The sequence below is a fragment of the Carica papaya genome, chromosome 2, assembly GCF_054855325.1.
Source record: "Carica papaya isolate Zhongbai chromosome 2, ASM5485532v1, whole genome shotgun sequence".
In the NCBI taxonomy this organism is placed as follows: Eukaryota; Viridiplantae; Streptophyta; class Magnoliopsida; order Brassicales; family Caricaceae; genus Carica; species Carica papaya.
In genome coordinates, this window is record NC_142310.1 from 33,143,616 (window position 1) to 33,155,789 (window position 12,174).

The window sequence follows — 12,174 nt, forward strand, 5'->3', positions numbered from 1 at the left end:
GAATCGAGCCTAAATTAATAAAATCCAAGCCTATTATGCTTAATAACTAACTAATTCTTTTAAAGCCAAATTTTTGAAATTACCCCGAGAAAATTTTTTATAAAAATAAAATATAGGCAAATAAAAATGTGAATATATTTAGTTATACTTTATATAATTCAATAATAAAATTAATGAATTAAAAACATCCTTATTTTTGTAAATTTTATTTTAACATAAGTTTATTGAAGAAAATATTTAATATAAACTTGTTATAAATCTCTTTGCGATAAATAATCTATATGTCGGAAGTCAATCTCGCGTAACTTTCACGCGCAGTCTGAGATAAGCAAAGCGCTGACGCAATTCCTTCCCCCCTTCAAAAGCTAAAATGCCTGTGGAGAGCGCCTTTTGGAACCCAACTCGCAAGTCATGAACGGGGCTCACCCACCTGTCCCGCGCGTGGAACCACACTCCAATATCTGCTGTTTGGCAGTCCTTCAAAGTAGAGATTTACGATGACAAGGACAATGCGATACAGAACAAGTTAATAGCATCATTTTGGAGGTTGTAGCAGATAGAGATTGATCTGCAGCGGGAAAATTTAAAAAAAAAAAAAAACATTTTATATACAAAATTATTATAACAAGTGGAGAGTAAGCTTCGTGGGTTTGATCCAATAATCTATTTGTTTTTGTTTAAGCAAATAAGTAATGTAAATTATAATATAATTTTTGTAATTAGTACGTAGACAAGAACATGGGATTCGCGAAGAAGCAATTGATTTTGCATCTACGACAAAAGTAATGTCATGAACTCTGCAAATGCCAATTTCTTTTGCACCTCTTTTGTTTTTATTTTTTTCTTCATAAATATTCGCGCAAACATGCATTAAATACTTGAAAAGTACTGTTCAAGCGGTGGAGTCAAGAAAATATACGACTTAAATACAACTAAGTCAATAAATTATAAATTTACGTAGTACCCAACATCGTGAAAAAATGAGACAAAATATGTGCTACGAAATCAAATCAAATGCATTATTAAAACGTTTAAAATTCAAACACACACTAATTTTAAGAGAATATGATATTGACGATTCGATACGTGAGTGAATCGTATTTAAGTGTAATATTATAAAATAGTTAAAAGAGATACAAAGAGGCTTCTGCACACTTTTTTTTTTTTTTTTTGGTTGAATATAAAGAAATAGTATTGAAAGTTTATTTCTATGTAATTAAGTATTAAGAATACTCATTAGTGATTATTAGTATTGAAATTAGTGAGCGCGTGGGTTTAGTGATCGGAAACGGAGCGTGAGGATATGATGTACGTGACAATAATGGAGACGTAAATAAGAAAAGAAAAAGGATGGGTGGGGGTGGGGGGATAATTTATAGCCCGATGAATCTCACTTTCTCCAAAAAGTTTTCCTTTTTCTTAATTTGGAACTCTTTCCCATTCCTTCCTTCCTTCCCTCTTCTTTCAAAACCCTTTTTAGCCCAGACCAAACAACAACCTCTCTGGAATATTGTTCTTTTAAATTTTATTTTATTTCTCACGACCTACCCTAAACTCTTTCTGGGTCTAGGGTAGACTGCCCTCTATAACATACATACATACATGTGTATATTTTTTATTTCGTGTGAGTACAGTCTCGTAGCCCCTGCAGAAAATACCCTGCAATTTATGGAAATAGAAAGGGGATATTTTAGGAGGATTTGTACGGACAATTTTAGAAAACTTTCACCTAATGGTTTCAATAATTTTTAACAGTGTTGTGAGTGTATAATTGGTTTTTTGGTCAACTTATTGGGATTTTAATTTTTGATTTTTGTGTGGGAAAATTCTAAATGGCTGAGAATGGGACAGCTAGATTTCCACCATTGTAACAAAGATGATGAAGCAAATGGCTACTTTTCTCCTTTAATCACATCAACCCAATTTATATACATATATATAAATATGTTTTAACCTTTTTTTTTTTTGGGGGGGGTAAAAAATATTTTACTCTTAACTTTTTACATTAAAATTATTTTCTTTTTCTAATTAAATACAAATTACCCACAAGGGGAAAAGAAAATAAATGTTTGTAATATAAATCCACCACCCTACAATCGAGTTAATTTATTTTTATTATCTACTATTTGATTGATTCCAAAAGAAGAGAACCTTCCTTTTCTGTGGAAGATTTCGTGCAGTGCTGCCACCTTAGTTGGATACTCCAACATTTCTCTTTCTAAACCCACTCAAGTGGACAAATTAATGGGAACAAAAGCGAAATAAGTGTTTCTTTTTTTTTTATATATATAAAAATAAATAAAGTAATTATTGATAATTATATTTAAACAGTAAATGTAAATATATACACAATAATTATATCAAAAGAGAAAAAATACTTCTTACCGTGTTTTTTGGACTCATTATTTTTTTTTTCTCTTCTACTAAATTTTAGATTAAAAAGAATGAGTAAAAAAAATTTGACAAATGAGAAAATTGAACCATATATAATTGTTGTAACTTTGTGCCAATAACTGCAGTAATAAAGATGATGCAAACGTTATTTGGAATGATTTGATATAAAACATCTGTAGGTGAATTTTTTAAAATTTGCCGTTAAATCTCAAAATTTTGAACTATTAATGATATATTATTTTAAAAAATTTAGAATTTTAATATTATGTCATGACCTATGAACTAAGAAACAGTTTCGAATAGACAATTTTTATAAGGCGTAGGTTTTCTAAAAAAAAAATAAAAACGTGCAAAAGTTTTATCGAATAGTACTGAAATCGATCCTTAAGTGCAAAAGTATAAAAAAGAGTTTAACTACAAGACTCAACATGTTGAGCAAAAACGAAAATCGATATTAGTGATCCGATAGTATTGAGTGAACGGGTCGTGCTCAACGGATAAAAATTATTTTATAATATATTATGATAATAAAAATTTTAATTATTTAAATTTATATAAAATTTATTTTTTTTTATCTCTTATATGGGATCATGTTTATTTTAAAGTTTTATAACAAATTTCACTAAATTTTTATATTTTAAAAGGCAAAAAGTATACTTTTAAAAACTTTAATTTGAAAAATAATTTTTTTTTTTTTAAAAACAATACATATAGTTCGAAAATCAATATATTTGTCTAAAAGGGGAAAGAATATCAATAGATATATATATATATATATATATAAATTCAATATAAAAAATAAGAAAAGAAACCACTTGAACCACACCTAGAAAGACAGATGCCCAATTCATATTCTGTGGAGTGGAGGAGATTTTGTGCGACTGCTTACTCATATCTTCATATGTCAATCAAAGTATATTGCCTCTTTATTTTTTGATGTGATGGTGGAGAATATAATTGCCTTCACAATTCACATCCTCATATACAAAAATCATTCTATTCAACAATATATATATATATATATGTATATGTACCCTCCCCCTGGAAATATAATTATCAGAGTTAATTTTATAAACCACAAAGTCATATCTATAATCTGACTATCGCATATAAATATTTCTGTATTTTTATTTATCCTGTGATTTTTTAAATATTTAATTATTCCCTCCGAAAAATAAATAACTATTTTTATTAATTGGCCAGTTGCTACAATTTTAAATTTATCAGTATAATAATATTTTATGGTATTATTAAAAAATTAGCATAATAATATCAAAGTCAAATTATGGATTATTATTATTTTTTTATAATTTACGAAAGTACTCGTATTAATAGAAACAACATTTTCAACCTTCTATTATTATTATCAAAATGTATCAAACTATTATTTTACTTTAATGTTTAATATTTTCATTTTTTTAATATAAAATTGTGCGTTCAAAATAGATTTTATTTATTTATTGTTCTAATTTAACAATTATGTTTATTGTATTATAATCAATATTCAGTTAAAAAAAATATATTATAGAAATTGTATTTATTTATTTATAAAAAATATTAATGTCACAGCATGACGTGGAAGTTTTTCCATACTTGTTCAAAAATTGTTGATGCTTTCTTTGATATTTCGACCTCAACTTTATGATTCTTCAATCAATAATTATATGATTGATTCAACTTAGAAATTGTGTATATAAAATTGAATTGAAATTTGTTAACCATGATGATTTATTTGATATTTCAACCTTAATTTTGTGATTATTCTTAACAATAATTAATGGTTCTCTATGATTGATTTAACTTTAAAACCCATTTTAAAACATGATTGAGAAAAAAAAAAAAATTCAATTTATAGAATTGGATTGAAATTTGTTAGTAAATTATCTTAATTTGTTTGACATTTAAACCTTAATTTTCATTTATACATGTATATATATATATATATGTATATCCAATTATTAATAATGAGTCTCTCTTCTCTACGATTGATCTCTAACATTGAATTAACTTTGAGTTAGTAAAACAAAATCAATTGACACAATCAAATTGAAAATGTTCAAATGTGCAATATTTTGGTATAAAGTTATAAAAAATAATATAACATTTGATAGAATGGATAAGAAAATATATTTATAAGTAAAAATTGGGGTCATAAATTTATAGACTTTACATATATAAGTTTGTTGATTAAATTAATCTTTAAAGCTCCAAACATTTTAAACTTTTATGTAAATTAAATTAATTATTATAAAACTAAACTCAAGCGTGAAGAGAACGAGGCCCGTAGAAAAAAACAAAATCGTTGATTGGGCCTAGCTTTATCGGACATTAAGCCCAAAATCACATCCTTCTCACTCGCTCCCCAAACCCTCCTCCAATCAAAACCCTAATCTCTCAATTTGCTTCTCTGCAGATTTGCTGTGCACCTCACCATCAAATCGTACCATTTCTATTACTTATCGGAAATGAAAATCACCAGATTGGCGATTCGGTCACTTAACGATGTTGTTTCCCTCCATCTCCGTCGTCCTCTCGTCGCCCGAACTCTCTCCACGAATGCATCTCCAGGTACCTTATAGTGTGTGTATATATATATTTTTTAATTTTGTCGGCTGTCGTTGGTTATTAAGAGAATTGGAGCTTGGAAACAGTTGACGAAGTCGAGGAGAAGAGTAGTTTAGATTCATTCGAGCCGGCCGACGAGTTCGAGAGGCGGATATTCGGCGGGTTTTCAGGGAACAATGCGAGGTCCGATGCTTTCTTCCAGAAGCTCGACAGATTAGAGAGAGGCCGAGGCTGGTCCGGAGATTCTCCGGACGACGGTGAGCTCGACGAGAGCTTCAGTACGTTGTCCGATGGCATGGAGGGGAAGCTGCAGAAGGCGGCTATGTCCTTTGAGTTCGACCCAGATGAAGTGGACGACGAGTCTTATATGTTCAGACCCGATGCCAGTTTCAGGGATGCCGTGACTTACGACATCAAGGTGCGTCGTTTTTGTTTTTAGTTGTTACAAAGTTATGTTTCATGAGTAGATCTTTGATGTTGGATATGACGCGGAGATCGAAGGAAATTTATAGTATTTAAGATTAGAAGAAAATAATTTCATACCGTGGTACATGAACATGTTTCCTAGCTCACCTTTGTTTCTGGTAATATTGTTTCTTTAATGGTGGTTGTTGATGTCATACATTCTTGGTTATGGTCCTGGAGGTTATGGACCAGTTGGGTTTAAAAATAAAATTGTACGAGAGCATGATCGAAATTGCTCTTGTAAGAGATAACCTACCTAAGTTATAACTTGCAAGTTACTTCACCAGAATTGGGAGCACTGCTAGAGGTTATAAGCTCCTTTGACCAAAGTTAAGTTGACCAAAGTTAAGTTGCGCAAATACTCTCTGAATGACTACCAGTCTTGCTTCTATAACCTGGGTCGCTTTTTAGGCGTATCCACAGTTTAATTGTTTAAATCTTTGTCGAAGAAGATATTTCCACAGCATGTTAGGGTATCCTTTACTGTTTTTGTGGTATCTATAATAGTGAAATAGTTTCTGCTTGGTTTCTGATGCTACTGTTTGCTTTCTTCTGGTTTATGTTAGTTTTGTTTCATTAAAGCACTTTGTGGTTTGGTGCAGGATCTCGATCTTACAAAACCAGCAGTACCTAAGATTTCCAGAAGAAATGAGTTTGAAGTAACTACAGAGGAAGTCCTGAGGAAAGCTGATTTCAGGGTGAGCGTGTAGAGGATTTAGCATATAATTTATGTCCATGGCCTCTCCCAGTCTTGTTTTGATATGAAGACCAATCAAAGTCTCTTGAATGCCTTAACAGAACAAGGATTATTAACTGATATGAGTTGGCAAATTACAAGGAAAGAGTCCATTGAATCATTATTGGACCCTTTTTGGTGGTAGAGGTTTTGAAGTTTCATCTTTGTTGTTTCTCAAGGCCCTGGCGAGGCCCTAAAATTCTGTTGGTGGTTTGATGGTTGCTCCTTTCATAAATATGATGCATTGGCATGTATGATTGTCATGAAAAAAGTTTTCAAGAGGTCCCTTTAAGGCTGTGATAGCTATTAGGTGCCAGCCTCAATTTTTGCCGAATTGTCTTTTAGTCTTTCTGCATTTCCATAACAGAGTTTTCTTAGTTTTGTTTGTTTGTTTTCATCTCTGTTGCCCTAGCATTCAGTTACATATTTGAATGTGTTGTTCTTGGCAGAATGTCAGATTTCTAGCAAACTTCCTAACAGAAGCTGGAATTATTATCAAGAGGAAGCAGGTAATCTCTGCATTAATTGTTAATCATCTACAATTGTTGGATTTTCAATTGAGTGTGAATCTTTCCTAATTGGCCATCCTTTTTCCTTAGACTGGCATTAGTGCAAAGGCCCAGAGGAAGGTTGCTAGGGAGATCAAAACAGCACGAGCTTTTGGTTTGATGCCTTTCACAACAATGGGAACAAAATCATTTGTTTTTGGGAAAACCATGGAGTGTCTGGATCAGGATTTTGAATACGAGACTTTTGATAAAGGAGCTGACTCATACGATAAAGATCCTCTCGAAGCCTAGAAGCTTGTGCTGAGATTTGGGTCGACAATTTTCTCTACATCGTGCCCCATAGATACAAGATCTACAACTTGACTTGGTGGGAACTGGATTTGATCCGTGATTATAAGGATGCTCGTGCATTGGTAAGTTCCACATTTACATACCATGTACTCACTGCAGTGACAGTCAAATCTTGCTGTAAAACATCTTTTTCTCTGGAAGGAATGGTATATCGTTAAATCAACATGAGATTTTTTAGTAGCAGACCATAACACAGTTTTTAAGTTGACATAGAAGAAGTTGTTAGGTGTTGAGGGTTGCCTTTATATTTGACTGTGTTGTAACCATTATAAAATGTTGGTTAGTGAGTGAATTATTTATGGGTAGGGATGTACAATCAACTACTTGTCCTGCTGCCCTCTTTTCTTGGATTAATAAAACGTCTGATTCAACTTCAAAATAAAAAATGTGAGATTGCTGAGCCAGTTCTTTAATTATTTCATTTGTCCGTTGTTTTTTGTGGTTGATGTGAGATTTGATTAGATCTTATAGCTCATTGGATGTTCCAAAATGAAAATTTGACACACGAGGCATTCATTCTTGTACTTTTGTTGTAGAAGATGTGATATTATTACATTGGGCTCCCAATATTTGTCTATATATTTTTTTTTGTTTTATAAATTATACAACAGTGATTGACACCGTGAAGTTAGTATAACAGAGATGGATTCAGAAATATAAATTCTTGTGACAAGAGTATAGAAAATGAAATGAAACGATTTTCAAACGAAAATTTTTTGAGAGTTTTTTGGAGCAGCATTAGGTTTACGTCCCAGGAAAGTTGAAAGAGACTACTTCCTAGTAGATTATGGTTTATGATGCATGATTCAATCAAAAGACTGTTGATTTGTTGTTAAGCGCCACCATCTGACATTCAGAATTCAATTTTTTTGAGATTAAACGGAGGGACTCTGTGAATTTCTTTAGTTTTTAAAGATTAGATTGCAATTTTTTTTTCTGTGAACAGTTTAGTTCTACGCAGATAATATGTTTTTGATGGAACTGGTGATTGATTCAGCATATGATTAAAGAAAAAATTAAACGCCCTGATTTGATAAAATTACAACATTTAGTCATTATTATTATTCTTGGGTCTCTTCTAATCACCTTGGGTTATAGGTTAACAAGTTTAAATCAGATTAATTAATTAAATCCAGTTATGTGCCAAATCTTAAACAATAACATTAATTAGTAAGGTATCAGAAGGTATTATAAAAATAGCTCTCCTCCCTGTCATCTTTAAACCTAACGATTTGACTCTCTAACAGACGTTAACCCATGATTCTACAGGCACTTCCCAAACCGGCACAAAATAAACTCATACAAGTCTAAAATATTAATCTTTTCCAATTTCTTATAGAAGGAATTATTTCCATATTTGACTCAAATCTCAATACGACGTCTAGATTCATAAATGATCTCTCCAAGTTTAGAGAAAATTACAGTCTATCTCCTATTGTTATAATGAATTATATGGTAATAAATCTCTTCAAAAAATATGTGGTAACAAATTATAAAAAAAGTGAATCCAATGAGGTGAAAGTATAATTTATCTCCTATTTTTCTCTGGTAGATGTAATTACAAATAAAAAAATTGCTGCTTTTATTTACATGAAGAACTGTTTGACTATTGCGTGAAATCATAAGCACTTAGGCTTCTTATTTATAGCAGAAGAAAACTTTGGTGTCATGCAATAAAAGGGTTGAAACTTATTAAAAAGAGGGAAGTCTTAGTTTGAGTTTTCGTGAGAGATCTTTATATATACATACATATATATAAACTGAAACCCACCACTAACATCTCAGCAATCACCAAGTTTTTTCAGGGACCACATGCTGTCCCCATTAATTCAGAGGCGTGTGTGCATTTCTTTTTTCCACTCCATTGTTATCATTCTCATCGTGCTAATCTATTCTTCTTCTTCATTCTTCTTCTTCTTCTTCTTCTTCTTCCTCTTCATCTCTCTCGATGAAGAAGAAGAAACCGGATACTAATACTTCCATTGCCTTCCACCTCCAATCCATCTAATGAAAATCACTTCTTTTCCTGTCAACACCATTGTTTTTGCCTTCTTCGTCTTCTTCTTCATCGTCATCATCTCACTATGTCAGCTAGTGGTTTATGTTCATGGCCTTGGCTCTGCCTCCACTGCTGCCATCACCTACGGCTCTGCGACTGTTTGTGGCATTGTTGCGGGGGAACCAACTCAGAGAATCCAGTGCTACCACAATGGTGGCAAACCCATTTCACTTCTTCCTAATATCTCCTTCGAAGCCATCTCCGGTGGCCAGAGCTTCTTCTGTGGCCTCAGATACGGTGGGTCAACTCTTCTTTGCTGGGGGACTGATGATGTAACGGGTGATTGGAGGTCTAAACCGAGACGGATATACTACAACGACACCGTTTCATTAACTGATCTTGCTGTGGGTGCTGATCAGGTTTGTGCCAGGGAGGTCGTGTCTGGTGTAGCCAAATGCTGGAGAGGAGGTAGGTTTCGGTTTCCATCACCTGATGTTGGTTTGAGGTTTAGTACAATCACTTCAGGTAGTGGGTTTACATGTGGGATTCTGAAGAATAATAGCAGAGTTTTTTGTTGGGGAAGTAATGCCATTGGAGCAGAAATTCAAACACAGTTTGGTGATTTGTTGATGTTAAGCTTGGTTGCCGGAGAGTCTCATGCTTGTGGGCTGACAAGAGCAGGCTTATTAGTCTGTAAAGGGAATAATCAATCTGGGCAGCTGGATGTTCCTTTTAGTTCACCTTTTGAATTTTCAGGTCTTGCACTGGGAGCAGATTTTAGTTGTGGAGTTAAGAGAAGAAATGGGTTGGTGGTATGCTGGGGAGCAATTCGATTTGATCGATTCTACTATGGTTTCAGAGAAGATGTTTCGTTTGAGTCCATCATTGCAGGTCTGGATTTCGTATGTGGGTTAACAACAAGGACTTTGACAATGGTGTGTTGGGGACCAGGGTGGTCTAATGAGGTTATTCCCCATAATGATCATCTTCCTTTAGGACACATAATTCCAGGTCCTTGTGTTCAAGATTCATGTAGTTTTTGTGGTGTGTATCCAAATTCGGAGACACTGTGTGATGGTTCGGGAAATATATGCAGATCATGCCAGAGTGAACTTCCTATTGCATTGCCATTGCCGCCTACACCAACACAGCAGGAACCTAACAGCACGCATTCTTGGTCAAGAAAGGGCAGCAACTGGCTTTCGCCGACAGTTTTGGCTGTTGGATCAGTTGGGACTTTTGTCGGGATTTGTTCTCTTGTATATTGTCTGTGGATGGGAGTATGCAGTTTCTTGCACAACAAAATCTACGACTCTACACAGCCCACAACTAGAGATGACAATGTCCTGGTTCCTGCTGCTGCTACTATTAACAACAATAACTCTGTTGCATCAGCTTTAAGGTCATTCTCAAAGCGCCAAAGTTCAAGAAGATTGGCGCGCCAGAAAAGTGGATCATCCTCATCATCAAAGCAAGCAGACAAGACTCGGATTTTTTCCTTATCAGAGTTGGCTGCAGCTACTAATAACTTCTCATTAGTGAATAAGATCGGTAGTGGTAGCTTTGGCACTGTTTACAAAGGCAAGCTTGCCGATGGCATTGAAGTGGCAATCAAGAGAGGAGAAATCACAGCGAAGAGAAAGAAGTTTCAAGAGAAAGAAAGTGCATTTGATTCAGAATTAGCATTGCTATCGCGCCTTCACCACAAGCATTTGGTGGGATTAATCGGATTCTGCCAAGAAAAGGATGAGAGGCTTTTAGTTTATGAGTACATGAGCAATGGCGCACTCCATGATCATTTGCATAGCAGGAACAACACCGAGAAAACTAGCAGCATTTTGAATTCTTGGAAAATGAGGATAAAAATTGCATTGGATGCTGCAAGAGGAATTGATTATCTCCACAACTATGCAGTACCACCCATAATTCACAGAGACATTAAGTCTTCAAATATACTTCTTGATGCCAATTGGACTGCTAGAGTATCCGATTTTGGATTATCACTTCTGGGTCCAGAACCTGATCAAGAATTCATGTCAGCCAAGGCTGTTGGAACAGTTGGGTATATAGATCCTGAGTACTATGTCATGAATGTACTAACATCAAAAAGTGATGTTTATGGCTTAGGCGTAGTATTGTTGGAACTTTTGACAGGAAGAAAAGCTGTTTTCAAAACTGAAGAGGATGAAACAGGAGTCATGGGGGTCGTGGAATATGCGAGTCCTAAGATCTTCGCAGGTGAGCTACTGACACTGCTGGACAGAAGAGTTGTTGTGCCAGACAAGGAGGCAGAGGCAGTTGAGATAATGGCTTACACTGCCCTCCATTGCGTCAGATTGGAAGGTAAAGAGAGGCCTAACGTTGCTGAAATTGTTGCTAACTTGGAGAAAGCACTGGCTCTTTGTGAGGATGACAATGCCAGTTTCTCTCCTAGAACACTTTCCTTTACTTCAGAATGAAAAGAAAGAAATCTTATGCACTGTTACAAGAAAAATTTCATAATCTTTTATTCTTTTTTCAATACTAACATGATTTCTTCACAGTCAATTTGAGAGGTCAATTATATCTATATGTTACAACTCAATGTTTTACAAGTTCTTGTCTCTTTGTTCATGTCTTTTGAGTAAATCTTCAATAACATCAATAGTAGTCACTTTTCTTTCTTAACATATTTATCAATAATACACAAATCCCAGATGAATACAAACAAGAGAATGAATATATACTCCCAACATACTCAATAATTTCACACGCACGTACGTATATTTATATATGTATATATATATATATATATATATATATATATATATATTTGAAAGTTTTGGAAAGACGTGCTGTGACAAACAATCGGAGAAGCAATTTTCATTAGATTCCAAGCAAAGTCATAACAAATAATTTTCAGCAGACAATCTGTCCTACAAATATAGGTGAGTTGGACAAAGATCCGTCCTAGGTATGTGCAAGAACATGGAGAGATGTAGTACTGGATGGTGTTACCTGAAAGGTTGAGTTTTGCTTTTTTCTTTTCTTGTGGCTAAATTTTGTCATTTGGGAAAAAGGGTAAAGCTGTTATAAGGCTCAGAAAGTGGATCCACCTTTTGATCATTTCCAGGCTGCCCCATCTGCAAAGAGGTAAAGAAAGAAAGCAGCGAAAA

At 33.9% G+C, this 12,174-nt stretch overlaps 1 protein-coding gene and 1 pseudogene across 1 annotated transcript; both read left to right on the forward strand.

The window, feature by feature from the left end:
* Positions 1 to 4,751: 4,751 nt before the first annotated feature.
* Positions 4,752 to 7,424, forward strand: LOC110809994 (Ribosomal protein S18). Its single transcript, XM_022036015.2, has 5 exons — positions 4,752 to 4,962; positions 5,046 to 5,377; positions 6,027 to 6,122; positions 6,610 to 6,669; positions 6,760 to 7,424. The coding sequence occupies exons 1-5, from the start codon at positions 4,860 to 4,862 to the stop codon at positions 6,958 to 6,960; spliced, it is 792 nt and encodes a 263-aa protein (XP_021891707.1). The 5' UTR covers positions 4,752 to 4,859; the 3' UTR covers positions 6,961 to 7,424.
* Positions 7,425 to 7,557: 133 nt separating this feature from the next.
* LOC110810068 (putative serine/threonine-protein kinase-like protein CCR3 pseudogene) lies at positions 7,558 to 11,686 on the forward strand (annotated as a pseudogene).
* The last annotated feature ends 488 nt before the right edge of the window (positions 11,687 to 12,174 follow it).

What these genes read in the sequence shown, in the direction of transcription:
- LOC110809994 (XM_022036015.2), top strand. Translation starts at nt 4,860, where the DNA reads ATGAAAATCACCAGATTGGCGATTCGGTCACTTAACGATGTTGTTTCC. An exon ending in CCGTGACTTACGACATCAAG is followed by an intron (nt 5,378 to 6,026) that starts GTGCGTCGTTTT and finishes GGTTTGGTGCAG; the next exon opens with GATCTCGATCTTACAAAACC. An exon ending in TTATTATCAAGAGGAAGCAG is followed by an intron (nt 6,670 to 6,759) that starts GTAATCTCTGCA and finishes CTTTTTCCTTAG; the next exon opens with ACTGGCATTAGTGCAAAGGC.